The sequence below is a fragment of the Halichoeres trimaculatus genome, unplaced genomic scaffold, assembly GCF_033239565.1.
Source record: "Halichoeres trimaculatus isolate MK-OKI-2021-1 unplaced genomic scaffold, fHalTri1.1 fHalTri1_scaffold_5, whole genome shotgun sequence".
NCBI classification, from domain to species: domain Eukaryota; kingdom Metazoa; phylum Chordata; class Actinopteri; order Labriformes; family Labridae; genus Halichoeres; species Halichoeres trimaculatus.
This window is the reverse complement of record NW_027437183.1, coordinates 38,972,029-38,992,269: the sequence shown is the minus strand read 5'-3', so window position 1 is coordinate 38,992,269 and position 20,241 is coordinate 38,972,029. Positions and strand designations below refer to the sequence as shown.

At 42.5% G+C, this 20,241-nt stretch overlaps 1 protein-coding gene across 1 annotated transcript in view; it reads left to right on the top strand.

The window, feature by feature from the left end:
• cacna1ba (calcium channel, voltage-dependent, N type, alpha 1B subunit, a) overlaps window positions 1-20,241 on the top strand; it is a 387,106-nt gene that overhangs the window by 332,448 nt on the left and 34,417 nt on the right. Inside the window, exons 41-45 of the mRNA XM_074671044.1 lie at window positions 5,929-6,036; window positions 14,095-14,213; window positions 17,432-17,619; window positions 19,191-19,323; window positions 19,641-19,736. Of these exons, the coding sequence (XP_074527145.1) occupies window positions 5,929-6,036; window positions 14,095-14,213; window positions 17,432-17,619; window positions 19,191-19,323; window positions 19,641-19,736 (644 nt within the window). The remainder of the gene's footprint in view (window positions 1-5,928; window positions 6,037-14,094; window positions 14,214-17,431; window positions 17,620-19,190; window positions 19,324-19,640; window positions 19,737-20,241) is intronic.

Genomic DNA, 20,241 nt, shown 5'->3' with positions numbered 1-20,241 from the left:
TTGTGGAGAGGGTAAATGGACTTGAGCTTATATAGCGCTTTTCTAGTCATGGACTACTCAAAGCTGCTTTACACCACAGGTCACACTTACCCATCCACACCCATTCGCGCTCACATTCACACACTGATGGATCCAATCTTTACTATGACAGCTATCCATCAGTACATCTAACACAGTCACGCTCTTTCATACCCATTCACACACCACTGACACAGCAGTGGGAGCAACTTTGGGTTCATTGTCTTGCCCAAGGACACATCGCCATGTGTAGCCCAGAGCTGACGTGAGTCCTCCATTATCTTCATCAGCTTGTGCACTATTCTTTTTTGGACGATCAGCTCCAGCGGCTTCAGAGTTACTCCAAACACAGAAGCAGCTTTCTTGATCAGTTTGTTGATTCTCTTCAAGTCTCTGGTTCTGATGCTGCTGCCCCAGCAGATCACTGCGAAGCTGATTGCACTTTCAACAACAGACTTATAGAAGATGTGCAACATTTTAGTACAGACGTTGAAAGATCTCAGCTTCCTTAAGAAGTAGAGTCTGCTCAGACCTTTCTTGTAGATGAACTCAGAGTTGCATTTCCACTCAAGTCCATGTCCAGCTGAACTCCAAGGTACTTGTATTCCTCCACCACCTCTACCTCTCCCAGGATGGAAACACATCTATGTGTATTCTTGTTCCTCTTGAAGTCAATAATCATCTCTTTTGTTTTGTTAGTATTCAAGATGAGATGATTGTTACCGCACCCTTTTACAAACTGACCAACCAGTTCTCTGTACTCTGCTTCCTGTCCATCACTGATTCACCCGATAACTGCAGAGTCATCAGAGTATTTCTGCAGATGACATGACTCAGAGGTGTACTGGAAGTCTGAGGTGTACAACGTGAAGAGGAATGGTGAAAGTACAGTTCCTTGTGGTGTTCCAGTGCTGCTGACCACCTTCTCAGACACACAGCTACTCAGTCTCACAAACTGTGGTCTGTTTGTGAGGTAGTTATAAATCCAGGTGGCTATGGAGGTATCCACCTGGAATCCATGGAGCTTCTCACAAAGCAGAGCTGGCTGAATCGTATTAAAGGCACTTGAGAAGTCAAAGAACATGACCCTCAAAGTGCTGCCTGACTGGTCCAGATGAGAGTGGGCTCTCTGACGCAGGTAGATGATGGCGTCTTCAACCCCAAGCCCATTACAATATGCAAACTGTAATGGGTCTTGAAAGGTGTTCACCTGCTTGTTGAGGTGAGCCAGCAGGAGTCTCTCCAGGACCTTCACCATGTGAGATGTCAGGGCAACTGGTCTGTAGTCATTTGGTTCAGCAGGTTGTGGTTTTTTAAGCACTGGAACAAGGCAGGATGTTTTCCACAGCACCAGAATTCTTTTCTGACTCAGGCTGGTGTTGAACAGGTGCTGAAGAATCGGACACAACTGTTTTGAGCAGGTCTTGAGAACTCTGGGACTGACACCATCTGGACCTGCTGCCTTGTTCTGGTTCAGTTTCTCCAGTTGTTTCTTGACTTAATTACAGACAAAGTGGAGGAGGAGGCAGCGGAGGTTTCAGGAGGTCCTGATTTGGATGGAGATGAGACTTTATCCATGTCCTTGACTGAGCTGCAGGGTGACAGAGTGGGGCAGTGACAGGAAAGCTGTGGGTTCAGGGAGGGTGTGTGACCTGTTGGGTTTGGGGCAGGAGGTTAGCTGAACCTATTGAAGAACATGTTCAGTTCATTAGCTTTGTCCAGACCTCCATCAGTTTGATCCCCCTTTATCTTAGAGCCAGTGATCTTCTTCATTCCTGACCACACATCCCTCATTGTTTTGCTGAAGCTGACTTTCCAACCTTTTCCTGTAGTCCTCCTTGCACTTCTTTGTTTGTGTTTTCAGTTGTTTTTGTGTTGACTTCAATAACTCCCTGTCTCCACCCCTGAAGGCTTTCTTTTTGATGTTCAGCAGCTTTTCAGGTCACTGGTGATCCAGGGGTTGTTATTGGGGAAGCACCTCACTGTTCTTGTTGGAATGATGCTGTCCACACAGAAGATTATATCATCTGTCACACTCAGTCAAGGTGTTGATGTCGTCTCCATGCGGTTCACAGAGGACAGTCCAGTCTGTAGCCTCAAAGCACCCTCTCAGAGCATCTTCAGCTTCATTAGACCAGGTTTTAATAGCCTTTCTGATGATTGGTTGTTGCTGAACGATGGGCTTGTAGGAGGAGGTGAGAAGAACCAGATTATGGTCAGATCTTCCTAAAGGTGGCAGGGCAGAGGCACTGTATGCATTTTTAATATTTGCATAGAATAAGTCCAATGTTTTGTTTTCTCTGGTGGAGCAACTGACAAACTGGTGGAATGTTGGTAGAGTTGCAGAGAGGGAGATGTTAAAATCTCCAGAGATCGCCACAAAAGCGTTTGGATGTTGTGTTTGAAGACTGGCAATTACAGAGTTAATAACACCACACGCTGCGTCTGGGGCGGTACCAGGTGTTATATAAACCACTACCAGAATAACACATGTGAACTCTCTGGGTAAATAATATGGGCGAAAACTCACAGCTAGTAGTTCAATGTTTCTTGTGCAGATCTTCTCTTTAACAGTGACATGTCCAGGATGACACCAACGCTGGTTAACCAGCACTGCAATTCCACCTCCCTTTAGCTTTCTGCTGAGTTGTTTGTTGTGGTCTGCACGGACCGAAGCTGTGTACAGACGCATTACAGTCTGGGATGTGTTCATGCAACCACGTCTCAGTGAAGCACATGATACTGCATTCTCTGTATTCTTTCTGAGACCTGGTTAGCATCCGGAGCTTGTCAATTTTGTTAACTAGCGATCTTACGTTACCCATCACAACAGTTGGAAGAAACGGTTTAAATCTCCACCGTTTTTCTCTCTGCCTCACTCCTGCCCTGCATCCTCTTCTCTTTCTTTTCAACTCCATTGGAATTTGAGGTGATATTTCACTGACGATCTTGAGTTTGGAGAGCATTATCAGTATTATCAGTTGATCCCGGTGGTAAAGAAGTCTCGTTGCCATGGAGATTCAGCATAGCAAGTCTTGGAAAAGCCAAAAAATATCCAGAAAATCTCCCGTGTAGCACAGCCTCTGAATCAGGGTCGGGCAAACCACAAATGACAGCTAATGTATTAAAAAAGACGTATATATTACAAAAAATCACAAAAGTTAAGACAGAGCTACTACAATTTGCGGCCACCAGGCGGCGCATTCCAGAATGAGGAAAAGATATGATGATAGTGTAATTTGATAGGGTTATGGCCAAAATCCAAAATTATACTGTAAAATATGTTCTTCAATTTTAAAGTAGCTCAACATCACATTTTACAGGAAATCCAGCAAAATGTGATGTACACCAATTCATGACTAAGACAAAATCAAATCTTAAAAAAAAAAATATGTGAAATGAAATCTTACCTTCCTGGAAATGTTCAATATAATTAATACCTAGTTCATTAATAAATGATAATAAATACATCAATAATACACCGACTCTCCTCCTCGGTATTTTGTTTGTGAAACTTCCCTACCTGGCAACCCGGGGCCCCCGTGAAATCATGTACACCGCTCATGGGATGTTATTTTGTGCTTGGGATTATTATTACATTAAGATTGCCTTACACGAGTCTAGAGGGTTGGCGGCAGCGACAGAGATGACAGAGTTCTGCTGCAGACGAAGGTGACGTCCGATGAGTTGGGTCTATAGTGTCGATTCTCACAGCGGCAGTGGCGGCTGGAACAGCGGAGATGATGCCGGTGAACTGATGAACTTTGGCAGAGTTCCAATGTTGAATCACCGCAGGGGAAGCAGTGATCAGCGCTCGTCTCCTGACGTCAGAGCCTGAGGGAATCCCTGTTGATCAGCTGTTTGCCTCAGGCAGAGACGTACGCAGTGGTGGATGACTGGATACAGTCAGGCTGAGGTGGCATCTCAGCCTGCAGAGTCTGGAGCCGGAAATGAGTTCGGAGCTGGAAGATGCAGTGCAGGTTGCAAAGGCGTGCTGAGAGCATGCAGGTAGACGCCCATGAGGAGCGCAGAGCGGACAAGAGCCAAGAAGAGAAGAGCCAAGATCAGAGCAAAAGAGAAAAGCCAAGAGCAGAGAAAAAGAGCCGTCGCCCACATCCTAGTGTAGAGTTTTATCCATCTTTTCTCACCAAGTCAGTGAGGTCACTCTAGGCCGACGCCCCCTCACATCTCAGCTTTCCTTGCACGTGGATCAAACTATCCCAGAGACCACAAACTAACTATAACTTCATATTGTCAAGAGATTCCCACATGTAATAGTCAGAATCACATTTCGTAGGATTTAAGCTTAAAATCAAGACTAAACAAGACAGGTTTTTCTCTTTAAGAACCCAATATAATTATTAAAGCTGCAAGCAGCAATTAGTGGGTCCTCGCCTAGTGCTTGCCAAACGGAGCATGTCCAAGCCGCCACATGTGCAGCAAAATGTAACTCGGCCAAAAGCCATAGCTCTAGGTATGATAGTTATGCCCGAAACATTTCATGCTTGTAGCTCAAAGTAGCTGGATGTGCTGCAGATTTGAGCCCCTGGGTGGTGCTCTGGAGCATTAATGTTTTTGCAACCAGTGATAGAAATGCTGTTAAAGCTGCAAGACCAGTACAAAGCCTGACCTTCATTACAATGAGTAAACATCAGGACCAGACAAGTTCTCAGAGACATACCAAACATTTTTCGAAATGGAACATATGTGGAGTTTTTAAGCACCCCTGCTCCTCTGGTGTTGTTATATTCCTGCTGTGCTCCTGTGCTGGACCACAGAGACAATATGTTTTATGTTGTTTACGCTTTGATGAACCAATTTTGTGTAGACTTTATCGATTTGTTTAACAGCCAAACAACTTGCAGCCCCACACTCCCTCTTTCTTCTCGAATGTTCCATTAAAAAAAACACAATTTCCTCACGGTCACTACAGACCACTAGGGGTCACTGGCGGACAACTAGGTGGCACTGGCGGACCACTAGGTGGCGCTGGCGGACCACTAGTGGTCTATGGACCACAATCTAATTAACACTGGCGTACAGCACGCCGCCCCTGGACTCTGGAGCGACCTGTTGTCTGACTCACGCCTCTCTGTCTGGGTTCGACGGTTGCCAGGAGAACTGCCTGCCCGACTGCCCTGTGCTGAGTTTATAGTGTTGTTGAGGGGGGATCGTGGTAGAAAGGTTGTTTTTCAGGGGTCTGGCTTGGCCCTTTAGCTCCAGTGAAAGAAGCTCTAAATGCTTCAGCAAACCAAGACATTTTGGATAATTTCCTGCTCCCAATTTGTGGGAACAGTTTTGGGAATGGCCCTTTCCTTTTCCAAAATGACTGCACACCAGTCTACAAAGAAAGGTTCATAAAGACATGGTTGAGTCAGTCTGGTGGCGGAACTTGACTGGGTCCTGAGACCTGACGTCAACCTGATAGAAGACCTTAGGGATGAATCAAAGGGGTGACAGTGAGCCAGAAGAAAGGTTAACAATCCCCTAGACACACCCCTAAGCTCTGTGGAAAGCCCTCCCAGAAAGGTTGAAGCTATAATAGATGCAGAGGGTGGGCAGACTCCATATTAACCCTGAAGAACAGAACAGGATGTCATTAAAGTTTATGTGGGCACATACTGTCCTGATACTTTTTGGTAATACAGTGTAGTCTCTGAAGCCACTTTCTTTATCCTCTCAAAACTGAAAATGAGCTCACATGTCTCCCATTGAGCTGTTTGGGGCTCATGTTAGCTCCTTAGGACTCTGACCTCCAGCTGACTTTCCTACTCTTCTGATTTCACAAGAATACTCGGTACTTAAGTCTGAAATTACGTGGTTATAAAATGATTCCGTCACTTTAGTCTCTGAAAACCCAGCATATACAAGGCACTCTTTTGATCTGTGTTTTCCCCTCTGTGTTTGCAGGAATGGTAGCTCAGCGTCTATCTGACGAGGAGCTCAAGAAGGAGCTGTCTACGGTCTGGCCCAGCCTCTCTCAGAAGACCATGGACCTGCTGGTGACGCCACATAAACGTACACATTTAGCTTTTTTCTCTTCAACCATCACCTCCTGGAAATATCTCTGTATCCTCCTGACTACAGATGATGAATGAAAGAAGGAAAATATGGATGAGTACTGATAAGATTTTATTGATAGCAATAAATAGTCAATAAATATTATTTATTTTGCTTATCGATCCAATTCTTTATCGATTCCTTTATCAACTTCTCCTGTGAAGTTAATCTTTACAAAAAGTAGCTTTACAGGTTTTCTGTGTCAACATTTTATTGAGTTGATGAATAAATGAAAAATTAAAATTGATCACAGGATATGGCTATCTCCAGGTGTAAATACATAAACATGATAAAAATCACACGTGGCGTGACGCTGACATGCTGTTTTGTTAAGTTATTGACTTATTGCTTGAAACATTGCTGTTGTTATGAAGCCAGGCTCAAGCCTGAAGTAACTTTTCTATAGCTTAACTTTTACTGTTTTGACATTTGGAGTTTTCAGTATCATTTACAAAGACTAACTGTGATATGTTTCTGTGATGAAAGTTGAAATTTTGTAGTAAGAACAGAGTTATACCGATGTATGCTAACCGCTAGTGTATCACTCCAATTTCCCATATATGTTAGCATCAAGCTAGTGCTACTTTGTTCACATTAGTTTTGGTGACAAAGAAAATTTATACCATGTTAGGTGTATTAAGTAGGAATCTAATGTGAATTTGTTTTTCCACATGTGAAAGTTTTTCAAACTTCGTCATTTTGGTTTGCATCTCTCAGCCACCGTAAAATGCACATATCTTTTATGTTCATTTCTTCAGTCAAACTTTAAGCAGAGAATCCTGAATCAGACATTTCTTGGGAAACATTTTCTAAATGCTAGGCTAAGCTAGCTGCAGCAGACTTGTTGAGCTTGAGTAGCTCTGGCATTATGTATAGAATCGTCAAAGGAATTGTAAAGCACAAAGGCTAATAATATTGATGGACTGAAACTAGGGCTGTCACTTTAAAGCATTGATTAGATCTATTAACTACACCGCAAATTAATGCATAAAAAAAGTAATGTAATGAACTCATTCACTGCCAGCCATTTTCAGAGTACCTTGAACAATCATTCAGGACCCAAATAATATTCTTTTCTATGACTCTGTAAACACCAAAACTACCTAAGAAGAGTAGACTCTTCTCTGTCATGTCTCTCCTCCTATTTTTGATCCAAAAAACAGACAAAATAATCATTTTTCTTGATTACATTCAGGTACTCCATCCTTTGATCTTCTCAGTGATCTCCATTGTCTTTTCTCACGATCCCGCTGGTCTGTCTTTCTTAACTACTGTGACACATCCTCAGTTGGAGCATGAGCCCCCTGAACTTTTCTGACTTGCAGCGTCTCGCTTTGCCTCTGTCATCTCACACTTCTCATATCCATGCTGATCTCTCATCCAACGAGTGCAACACTCTCACCAACAGTAGTGTAGTTTATGAGCATAACCATGCTGTACACCATTAGTATTGATTAGTATTGACTAACAAGCTCCGCCAGACCCTGCCTCCCTCTGCCGAAAATCATAATTAACTTCAATAGACACAAGAAACAGTTGCAATCAAATTGGCATCTGTAGATGTCAATAGCAGGAAACACTGTCATTTTAATATTGGCCAGTTAAAATCTTTTCTTCTTTGTGTATTCATTTGATCAGTCATACACTGCAATTTTGAAATGTCCTTAATTTCAAATTCTTTATTTGGGGACCTTAATGAGATATGAGATTAAAATGCAATTAATTAGATTAATTAATAAAAAAAAAATCCTGTAATTTTTTTAATTGGTCAGATTATTTATTTAGTCACCTGGCAGCACTAATTGAAAAATTCTTATCAATTCTTAACCCATCCCTAAAAACAAGTAATGACTTGGTCACACATATTTTTTTTAATTCATTTTAAAATTTAAAAGTTTAAATATTAAAGAAGAGCACAAACATGTTTTATCACGTTGAAAACGTGATGCAGACTTCCATTTTATCTCTGGTACCCCTTTCCATTGAACTGCTGCTGGTGCTAGTTCCAGGCCCGGCCTGACTTGGCCCTGGATCCTTGTGTATCCACTGACAACGAACTGGCTCCAGGGGCTCCAAACCTGTGCTTACCAAGCGCCAACTCTTTGTTGGGCCAGAGCTGAGCACTGACTACGTGGGGGGGAGGGGCTATAGTGACCAGCGATCAGCGTGAAACACGGTCATTGTTAAAACTGCTGGGAGAGTCGTCCATTGTTTTGAGTTTCCTCATGATTTGAGATGGAGGCAAAATGAAAACACTAACGCCTTTCTTCTCTCATAGATCAGGGATATACCTTATTTTAGCAAAGAGACTAAACAGCCTTGTTTGTCTTATTTACATGACAGAGGTCACTTTTGCCTCATGTTCAGCGTTTTCACATTCACATTTCTCCCCTGCTCTGTATTACACACAGCAGAGATCCACTCCATTCACAGACACACACAAACACACCCACACACACACATTCACACACACTCACACTCACACACACTCACACACACACACACACACACACACACACACACACACACACACACACTCACACTCACACACGCTCACACACACACACACACACACACACACACACACACACACACACATTCACACACACACACACACACACACACACACACACACACACACTCCACTCACACACACTCACACACACACACACACACACACACTCACACTCACACACACACACACACACACACACACACACACACACACACACACACAGAAAGAGAAAGAGAGCACACTGTGTGTAGCAGAAAGTCAGGAACAAGTAATGTGAAACAAAACTCTTCCCAGGTTATAAGCACTCTCAGCATAGACTTTGTTGCTTTCTCCCACCCCATATGTCCATAGCTGGCGCCACCTCCTCCCAGAGTATGGAATTAGATTTGTGGCAAAAGAATCAAACAAAAAATAAATAAATTGCAAACCAAAAATAAAAATTTGAGCGATAAAATCTGACTTAAGCAAAAATATATTAGTTGCAATCAAAATATTTGTGTAATTGTGTAAATAATTAGCCCTTTACTTTTCTTATCATCAGTTCTTTTGTCTACAGTTCTGTCTTTGTTTCTCACAGATCAGACTTTTGTTCTCAGCGTGAGCTATCTTGTTAAAGCTGCCTGACTTTTTTATCGCAATTTTTGGCCCAAACCTCTGGAATGGGTGGGCTTTGTGAGGAATGCGTTGGAGTCGCCCCCGGTTCCTTTTGAGTGAAGCGTCTTGCTGCTGCTCAGCCGCAAGCATGTTTTGCGGTTTAGCCACTCCATGACCGCTCGACTGCTGCAAGCAGGGACTCCAACCTCCCCTTCTGGTCTGATGTCCTTCATCTGTGCTGCCATAGCTCTGTGTATCTGTGATAGTCAGCCAACTTTAGCCTACCTGCTTGGCTCACCACCCGGCCTTGCGTCATTGTCTCCATGCTGTGCTTTACCATGTGGCTCAGTAGGGTCTCCGTGTGGTCTAATGATGCTCTGGACTGTCCTATCACTCCTCCATTTACCCATGAAAGGACTGCTCCAGTATTCAGCCGCAGAGCTTCTTAGGCTCTACACTCAGCAGTCTGGTTGTCTCCCGGCTGCCCTGCACCTCAACACGGACATTACCTTCCTGAATCTCTGGAAAACCTTGCAAACCTTGTGGCGCTTGTCGTGGAGGTGGTTTCACAATATTGTACCACGAGAAATGGAAGGTGCTTCCAGTCTCTGTGCCTCCCTTCTCATTTCCATGCCTGGCCCATCGAATTTCTAGTCCTACCCCAACAATCATTGCAACTGTCCACTGTCCCCCCCAAGCCTCACAGAGACTTTTTTAATGAATTCTCTGCCCTCCTCACCCACCTCTCTACTCCCTCACCCAATGTAATTCTGTTGGAGGATTTCAAGATACACCTGGACAATACTGCTCTTCCCCTTACCGTAGACTTCTTTTCATCACCCAACAGTTTTTGTTTCCCCACTCATATAAAAGGTCATACCCAGGACTTAATCTGCTGTTCTGGTCTCACCCCCTCCCACTGTACGGCTGATGAAATCCATTTTACAGACCACTTCCTCCTCTAATTTAATGTCACCCTCCAGCTCTCCGTCTCTGTGTCATCTCTTTCCGCAATATCAAGGACATCACCCTGGATTCCCTCTCCTCCTTCATCTCCACCATGACTCTGGACTCTTCTTCTAACCCTGATGATCTTGTTGCTCAGTACAACAATGGTCTCACTAACATTCTTAACTCACTGGCCCCTGTCAAATCCTGCTCAGTTTTCTTTTCCCGGTCAGCCCCCTGGTTCACCCCTGATGTTCGCACCATCAAATCCTAAAACCAACAGCTGGTAAGACTCAACAGAAAATCTGGTCTCACTATGCACAAAGACAATTATACAGCTCAGCTGTCTCTTTACAAAGAGTCCATCTCCCATGAAAAATACAGTATTACTCTGGACTTATCTGCTCTAATGAAGGCAACACCAGGACTCTCTTTTCTGTTTTTAACAATATCATTCAACCCCCTCTCACCACCTGTACTCCTCAGATACTTGCAATTCTCTCTTCCTGTTTATTGATGGAAAGGTCATTAAAATTCATCAGCACCTGGGCTCCTTCACCTCACCTCTCCCTCCCTCTAATTTCATCCACCTTGTCATCCATTCTCCAAATCTCGGATCTTTTTACCAAGTCCAGACCTTCTTCATGCCAGCTCGATCCCCTCCCCTCAGCTCTGATCAAATCTTGCCTCCCTTCTCTGCTCACCTTTATTTCAGCCATTATCCACTCCTCACTGTCCACTGGAATTGTTCCCACTCTTTTCAAATCTGCAGCTGTCAGTCCCATCTAGAAAAACCTGGTTCAAATCCCAATGACTTCAATAACCTCCGCCCAATTTCTCCCCTTCCTTTCTTTTCCAAAATTCTTGAAAAAAAATGTTGCTTCTCAACTCCACTCCCATTTCACCAGTAACAGTCTTTACGAACATTTCCAGCACAGAGACAGCCCTCTTATAGATCACCAATGACCTCCCCATTGCTGCTGATTCTGGTCTCATTTCCATCCTCATTCTCCTTGATCTGAGTGTGGCCTTCAACACCATTTCTCACCCCAGTCTGCTCAATAGGCTCTCCTGCATAGGCATCACTGATACACCTCTGCTCTGGTTTCACTCCTACTTCACAAGCCGCACTCATTTCATCCAACTTAAATCCTTTCCTTCTTAGTCCAAGGCCCTGTTACTTCAGGTGTGCCCCAGGGCTCTAACCTGGGGCCCTACTCTTCATCATCTACCTCCTCCCACTAGGCAGCATCTTCTGTAAATTTGGTATTCATTTTCATTGCTTCACGACACCCAGCTCTATCTTTCCAGTAAACCTGACTTTGGTTGGTACCAAATCCACCCTATCCAAAGCTGACAGTTTATCTTTGACCAAAGAAAGCTCCACTGTGCCCCTTTTTTTTATTTTAAACCACTGGTTTACCATCACTTAGACTGTCCAGAGGGTGTCACCCGCTGCAGAGAACAACATCCAGGACAATTGGTGTCACCCAAAAACTAGTCAGCCAATGAGGACGCATTCCTCACACAGCCCACCCACTGCAGAGTATGCGCCAAAAATCATCAATCAGTAAAAAAGACGGGCAGTGAAAACGAGAACACTGACAGTTAGAACAAAAGTCTGATCAGTGAGAAACAGAGAGAACTGTAAACAAAAGAACTGATGATAAGACAAGTAAAAGGTTAATTATTAACACAATCACACAAATATTTTGATTGCAGCTAATCAATTTTTTTGTTTGAGTTGAATTATATCTCTCAAATTTTATTTTTTGTTTGCAATGTATATCTTTATGTTTGATTATTTTTGGAACGAATCTAATTCCATACTGGAGCAGCTACATATGCAGTTACGTAAGTTTACAGTGATGTCATGACCCCACCTTGCCCCTTATTGTTGAAAAACCAAACCTGTTATTAGACTGAAAGTGATTTGAACTAACTAAGTACTAGCACTAGCACCAGAACCGCACAAGCACTGGTGTAAAAGGGGTATGGGGTAACTCTGACAGAGGGACAGCAGCCTGACATGAAAGGTGTTCTGCATGTTGATGCTGCATTGATTGATCTGCTCCTTCATTTTATGAGGACAAGATGAAAATGGCTTCAAAGGCTTATTCAGAAAAGTATAAGCCCTGCATGAATATCTTTACCTACATTTCTCCACTTCTCCATCAGGCTGTGATCATTTCATGGACATTTGTGCTTTTTCTGCTGACAGTTCTTGCTTTTGTCCCTGACAGCATTAGATTAAAGCCTGGTTTATAATTCTGAGGCCCCGTTTACACGGAGACTCCCGCAACGATTCTTCCTTTGCGTTTTCAAAAGCCACCCGCGTTTACATGAGGACGGCGTGAAAACGATCTGCGTTCATACGACTCCAGGAGGACAAGTCACTTCTTCTGTTCTTTCTTTTTCTGCCGTTTTGTTGTGTGAGACGGTTGGCAATCCAACCATAACGCGCATTACCGCCACCTACTGGCTCAACTGGAAATGTGGCTGAGCGCGGAGCCTTCACCTAAAACTGCGAGTGCGCATGCGGTGACGTCAGCGTTTCACCCTGAGACGCTCCGCTCTGTGTTTACACGAAGCTGGATGGAGGAGCGGATTCAGATCTTTCCACTCTGGGGAGCGTTTTCAAAAGTTTGCGTTTTCACTGAAAACGCAACGTGGTCTCGTCTAAACAGAAGGCCAAAATGCAACGAAATGTTTGCGGAATCGACCGTTTTCGGCGTCATGTAAACGGGGCCTGAGATAGACTCGTCTCTCTGCACTAAATCCCTTGAGGATGTTGTGGGCTCCGTGATAGCCTGTTTCTGATACCACTACACTTTCTGCTTTTTTCACATATTCTGTTAAATTAAAGCTGACTAATTTTATCATGGCATGCTAAATATTAAGATTGGTGTGTGTTTTGGCTCTTAGGGGGCTGTTAATCATGTTTTAAACACCAGAGAGGGCAGTTCAGTGTGTTTGGCCGACCAGTGGAGAACATTAGCACTCATTTTGGTTCCCAAAAGGGCACTTCAGTGCACATTTTCACCCCTAAGCAGACACTTTGAGACATTTTTTTCAACAATTGCACAATTGGGCCACAGGGCTGACACAAAAGATCATGATAAACAAGTTTTGTACAATTATGTGGTTACTTTATGAATGCTTTACCCTTCAAAGGCCAATTTGAGTTCTTTTAACACAAAAAAATGAATGTCCCAATTAAGCATTTCATGAAATAATTTTTCAAATGAAAAAGAAGTATTGACTCAAAAGCAACTGTGAGGACGTTGCATACCACTTCACAAGACTAGAGGACAGAGAATAAATACTATAAACAACTAAAGAGTTAACTTGTTTGTTTTTGTTGACTAATTCATTCATGAAGTTTTGTCATACAGTCCTTGTGTGAACGTGTGTCACTGTGGGTCTTTAGGACACTCTCCCACTGTGGGCTTTGCTTATGCTGCCACCTTTTGGTAAGGACTGTGTTCCCCACACAATGACCCAAGGACATTTCCAGTCTGTAGATGTTTTTCTGTTTTCCTCAAAGATCTGCTCTAATCCATTAGTGTGAAAAGAGATGAAACACGTCCAACCACCGCTGTAGTTTCCTTTGAACCAGAGCCTTTAGCAGCTCAGAGAGCCAAGGAGGGAGGAAGGAATGAGTCAGCACAAACTCCTTTCCTCTTCTTCTGTCCTGTGTTTTTCTGTTTTCCTTGTCCTGTGCCCCTTCCTCACATCCTTTGTCCTCTTCTTTCCTCTCTCCTCACCCTCTCCTCTCTCCTCACCCTGTCCTCTGTCCTCTTCTTTCCTCTCTCCTCATCCTCACCCTCTCTCCTCACCCTCTCCTCTCTCCTCACCCTTCTCTCTCTTCATCCTCTCCACTCTCCTCCTCCTTTCCTCTCTCCTCACCCTCTCCTCTTTCCTTTTCTCTCCCCTCTCCTGTTTCCCCATGTAAACAGCCAATGAACTGACGGTGGGGAAGGTTTATGCAGCGCTCATGATCTTTGATTACTACAAGCAGAACCGAGCGAGGAGGCTCCAGCTGCAGCAGCAGCAACAGAGTGCTTCAGGCTCCCAGGTACAACATTCGCACCAAATGTGCCTGCACACCACAGACACACCACACTTAAACACAAAAACACACACATACAGTCACTCTGGAGCACACGCACATTGGACACAGTGATGCAAAGCTGTATGCATGTGCACACATTTACAGCCTGCAGATACATACTCTGACTGTATGCCTGCATGCCTACACACTCTTAAAAGGTAATGCTTTTGTATCCAGCAGCTAATAACTGATGGATATAAAATCTGTGACCACTTTCAGAGCTCACAGTGATTGGTGAGCTGCTAAATTAGCCTGCCTTAAAAACAAATAAACCACCTACAGCCAAATGTGATCATGGTCTGGCTGCAGGATGGTAGTAATTTGCAACCTTTAACAACAACTGCACATGTGCATGCTAGTTTCCTCCATTGATTGTATAAAAGTTTGTCAACGGTTCCTCTTACATGTCTGGTTTCAAAGACTCAAGTTTGGGATTTTGGCCTTTTCTTCTTCTGAAGTCACGAGTGACTAAGTTTGGATGTGAGGATGGAGCTGGGGGAGGGCACAGTCTCTAGATATAATCCAATGCACATGCTAGTTTGCAGTAATTAGAAAATGGGCTTCAAAAAAGTTGTCAAAGAAATAGCACTGCTGTTATAGTGCTGTAGTAATACTGTAGTAGTGCCGTAGTATTCTATAGCAGTGCAGTAGTGGTGCTGCAGTTGTGCCGTAGTAGTGAGGCATCTATCCTAGGCTGAAATGTTTGTCTGTAGAGTGAAATCAAAGTTTACATCATGACAAACCTTCTAAATCCATCAGGTCTTCTCACCTGGCCTGGCCAGGCCAGGAATCTTCTCTTATTCAACCCATAGCTGTAGCAGCACAGTGACACCTACATTACACGCAATAAAATCCATAAATACGCTTTGACAGAAAAAGTTTTGGTTGACTCATCAACCTTAATAATGAAAATCAAACACAAAGTGAAAAGCTGATGAAATTTAATTCATCTTTGATATAGAAACTCTAATAAAAGGTGAAACCTGGTGGTTGAACTGGCTCCTCATGAACAAAAGCTATCATTCTTTAAGTTGTAAAAGCCTTTAGTTAAAAACTAACTCTTACAAATGCACTTTGTTCTTTAAGGGCTAAGATCCCCCCCAATGACGCCGGTAACACTTTACTTTAGAGGTCTGCAAATTTCATCCCACAAAGGTAATAATTAAGCAAAGTTTTGTCTTATTTCTTTGAAATTACCCCCAAAATTTCATGAGAATTTAGTGAAAATTATCACACAACTTCTGGCCAGCTTCTGTTTTGCAGTGCGCCTGTACTTGCAGTGTCTATCACAATCAGGTAAGGCCAATTTACAACCCCACTCTTGGTGTCACATCTATCACATCTGAAGCCTTCAGTTGTAACATGTAAAACATTATAGGCCTAATCATAAAGGTTTATCATTGTGCATGTCATCTCAATTACGCATATCAACAAACTCAGTACTAAAGAACTTGATGAAATTAAAATAACAAATAGCTAACTGTAAAACTCACTTAACATTTCAAAGGTAATTATCAGAGGAAACATTGAACCTAACTTCTGTATTCAACAACTACGCAGATATTTATCACCTGCTTCTCTAGAAATAGCAGAAATGTTGGGATACTTCAAAAAAATTTGTGGTGGGTTGTGATTTAATTTCAAATAAGTTATTTGCTAACCTTCTTACCTTGCATTTTGGAGTAAATTAAAAAAAAAAATGGAAAAAACAGTAACCTACTAATTGTGACTTGCAACAATAAGTTTGGCAATTACTTTAAAAAAGGTATGTCTTTATCTTTTATTACCAAAGTGTAATGAAATTTGCAGACTTCAAAAGTAAAGTGTTACCATGACACCTCATGTAATCATCTTATTATCTTCTTGGAGAAGCCTGTGTTATTTCTGGTTTAAAAAAAAAAAAAAGAAAAGAAAAAAAAAATTCTTGTTGAATAAGAGTTACTTCCATACACACATTTATATATATATATATATATATATATATATATATATATATATATATATATATATATATATATATATATATATATATATATATATATACACACAGACTGAATCAATGGCTGGCCTGCAGACCCAAAATTGGACAGCTCTGGTCTGAAGGACTCCAAGCAGGGTATCCAAAACAGGAGGTTTGTTACTCTGATTAGGCCCTTTGGCCAGAAAATCAGAAGACTTGTTAATCAAGAAGTTAAAAGGCTTAGTCAGAAAACAAAAAAGCTTGTTGGTCAGAAAATATGAAGCCCTGTTTGTCTAATCATCCAAAGGCTCTTTTTTTTTAGAAAATTTAAAAAATAAAAAAGGCTCATTAGTCAGAAAATCAGAAAGCTTGTCTGTCAGAAAGTGAGAATGCTTGTCAGTCAGAAACTCAGAAGGCCAGTTGGGCCAAAAATCAGTTTGGATTTTGTATCTCTGTTTTTCTTTATAATTTTTTACTTATGATTCTTTCTTCTTCTTTTTTTGCTTTTATCCTGAGTTTTTTTTTTCTATAATAAAAATTGTTTTATTTTTTGATCATTCAAATTCAATCTGTACCAGAGCCACCTTAACAACATCATGGGCAATCTGTGCGTTGGGGCCCCTTACATGCTGACTAATGTCAAGAACAGAAAAAAAAATGAAGTCAAATGTAAAACAAAACAAAACCAAAAAAATGTTGATCTGTGGTGCCTTCTAACCCTTGGGGCGAGGCCTGGCAACTGCCCACTGTGCCCATGCCTTAAGACAGCTATGATCAGTACCAATTTTATGGGATGCAAATTCTCTGAAATACTGATCCAAATGAAAATGAAGAATATCAACTGAATTTGAATATTTACGTACAGGGTGGTTCATGGCTCCTCCACTCTGGCTTCACCTTTAAACCAAAGAGTCTTTGTTGACTTCTTTTATACACTCCATGGTTTCCATACAAACACACACACACACACACACACACACACACACACACACACACACACACACACACACACACACACACACACACACACACACACACACACACACACACACACACACACAGGTTGTCTTCACTCAAGCATGACTGCGATAAATGAATATTCTGGCCCAAGACTCCAAATATGGGTGGTGCTGAGCTCCCGCTGTCAGACCTGGGTCCAACAATATTCTGCCTGCTGCCTCTGAATGTCTTCAGCATGGTGCCATCCGTCTCTCCTTCACAGTGCAAGGTCGGGGCTCTGTTTAAGCCATTGCTGCCTCTGACTCACATGCAGGAGAAAGATCTGCCTAAGATGTTAAACAGCGTGGAGCCTCCCAGCATGCTCCAGCCCCAGTCCAAATCCCATGCTAAGTCCCAGCCCCAGCCGCAGACCAGACCAAGCTCCAACTCGCTCAACAATGGAGGCATGCTGTAAGTTCACTGCATCAGGAGGTCAGCACGTCAAGGTTCAACACTGAACCTGGAGTAGAAACTGCCACGTATCATCATGACAGCAAGGGTACAGCAGGTTCAGATGGAGAGGAGTGTCTCTAGACCAGAAATGAAACCATCACTAAACTTAAAAAAAGACTCATAGCTTTTGCACAGATTTTACAGACCAACCCCTCTTGATATGATGAAATGTGATCAGTTCTCCTGAGATTATCCACTAAGTTTAGGGCATTGCAGGGCCCAATTAAACCCTCTTAAAGCTTGTAAGCCAGCCCTAACCATGCACAGTTATATTTAATGTTTTAAAATTAAATGTAATATATCAATGTTTATTACTGTGTTGTTCCCAAGCATGTCACTGATGTGTGTGCTCTCCACTTCCTTACCTCTCATTGAAGAATAAGTCTAACAGCCAGGGAGTTGGAAATTTGTCTAAGGTTTTCCATATCCATAAGGTAGGCACAAACAATAGAACAATGAAGCAGAACAACAACTTTCCACATTAATAACACTTCATGTCCTGTCAGGCATTTCAGGATAAGGTTTAGGATGTTTATCTCTCTGTAGTGCCCCCTGAGCCCAGAGGCTCAAACTTACAGAAGAGAGGCTGGAAATTATCTTTGATGAAGCTTCATGTTCATCATCCTATCAGTAAATGCTTGAATCAGGAAATCGTGCTGTGCCCACTGTTTGACCTGCCATTGATGGTTTGGGTCATGGTTGGAAACTGTGTTATGGTTTGACAAATCAAAAGAGGACCCAAAATCCAGATAAAAAGGAATAAGAAACACAAATCAACTGGAAACAAAAAAAGAAGTGTGCAGAAACAAAAAAAAAGGCAACACAACAAACTCACATGCCTACCTAAAACACAACCACCTGACCCAGTTTTCCCAGCTGGGGAAGAAACTGCACCTGCAGATGCTGAGCCTTCATCCTGACAGTCAACACTCACTGAGGCATTTCATCAACAAAAATACAAACAGAACAGCGCAAAATGGTGTGAACTCACAGAAAATGAATTCTGGATGCTTTAAACCGAGGCAGCTGGACTCTTTATAGTTTGGGATGAAGCTGGTGAGGATGATGAAGATTCATGAATGATAGGAAAAACGTCTTCACAAACTCTGAACAGTCCAGTTGCCTCGGCAGCGTTAAGAATAACTGGTCTGGCTGATGAGTTTTTGTAAAAAAAAATCCTCATAAGAAATAAAAGTTTATTGCATTTGAAAGGGTGTGTTGCATTTTTATGATATATTATCATTTTATTAGTGCTTAATTTGGTCTCCAAATAATATTTTCAGTAATATTGTTTATCATAAATAATTGTGGGATAATATATCGTCCAGCAAAATTAGTTGTTGGTCCAGGCCTAAATGCAACATGAGTTCTGTGTTGACATGCTCCAGTGCTAAATATCCACCGCTCAGAGTAAATGCTGTCTGATATAGTTTCCTTTTTAGAGCCTGCAGACAGAGGACTGTGAGATTTAAAGTGTGGTTATTTTTAAATAATGAGCTGTGGCTGTATGTGACTGTTATTAAACACAGACCAGGTCAGGACCACATCAAAGCTTCAGCTTCCTGGGTGATGGACAAACCCAAGGAACCTCCCCGAGCTAAAGTTAAGAAAACTACATCCAGAGGTCCATCAGAGGACACGCCAGGCAATGATGCCAATAAGGTTTGCACACACATGCACGCACACACGCACACACCCATACACACACTCACACAAACACACACACACACACACACACACACACACACACACACACACACACACACACACACACACACACACACACACACACACACACACACACACACACACGCGCGCGCACACACATTAACACAATGTAACACAAAGTGTATCTTACCAACTGATGGACATGTTAGGGATGTAGTAGGATCTGAATGTGGGGATAAAAGAAAACTTACTGCTGAATAACTAAAGATCATATTTGAACCACCTGTGTGTCTGTGTGTCTGTGTGTCCAGGAGTTGGTGGAGATGAGACAGCTCCCAGCTCCTGTTTCAGGTTTAGAGAACCAAGGCAGAGCTGCTTCTATGCCTCGACTCAATGCTGAGCTGCAGGTAACACCTCATAACCACCTCACCTATATAAAATGCACCACTCTATGCACTTTCACGTGGTCTGTCACATTCGCCCATTCATCAGGTTTACACACTGCATCAGATTTTTCACAAAATGCATCTGAAAAAAAAAGTGGGACTGATTCATTTTTTGTTTTCTAGTGTCCATATTTTTTCATACAACGGTAAACAGTACAGTCTATTGGTAGAGCAAGTGGGCTTCTCATGACTGAATCTAGCTGTTACTCACAGTGACAAGGTGAAGGGGATGAAAGATGGAAAGCCAGTGACAAGAGAAAGCAGACTAAAACCAGGACGAGGTAACGACTTAGGCAGAGTTATGAAAACAGTTAGTGATGTTACAGAGACATCAACCAGCTGTCAAACAGCACAGAAAAATGGTGTCTAAGAGCGTAACATCTAAAGATTACAAACACATAAAGACTGCCTCAAAGTACAGGTGTGAGTTGGTTAATGACAGACCAAAAGCAGGTCGACCCGTTGG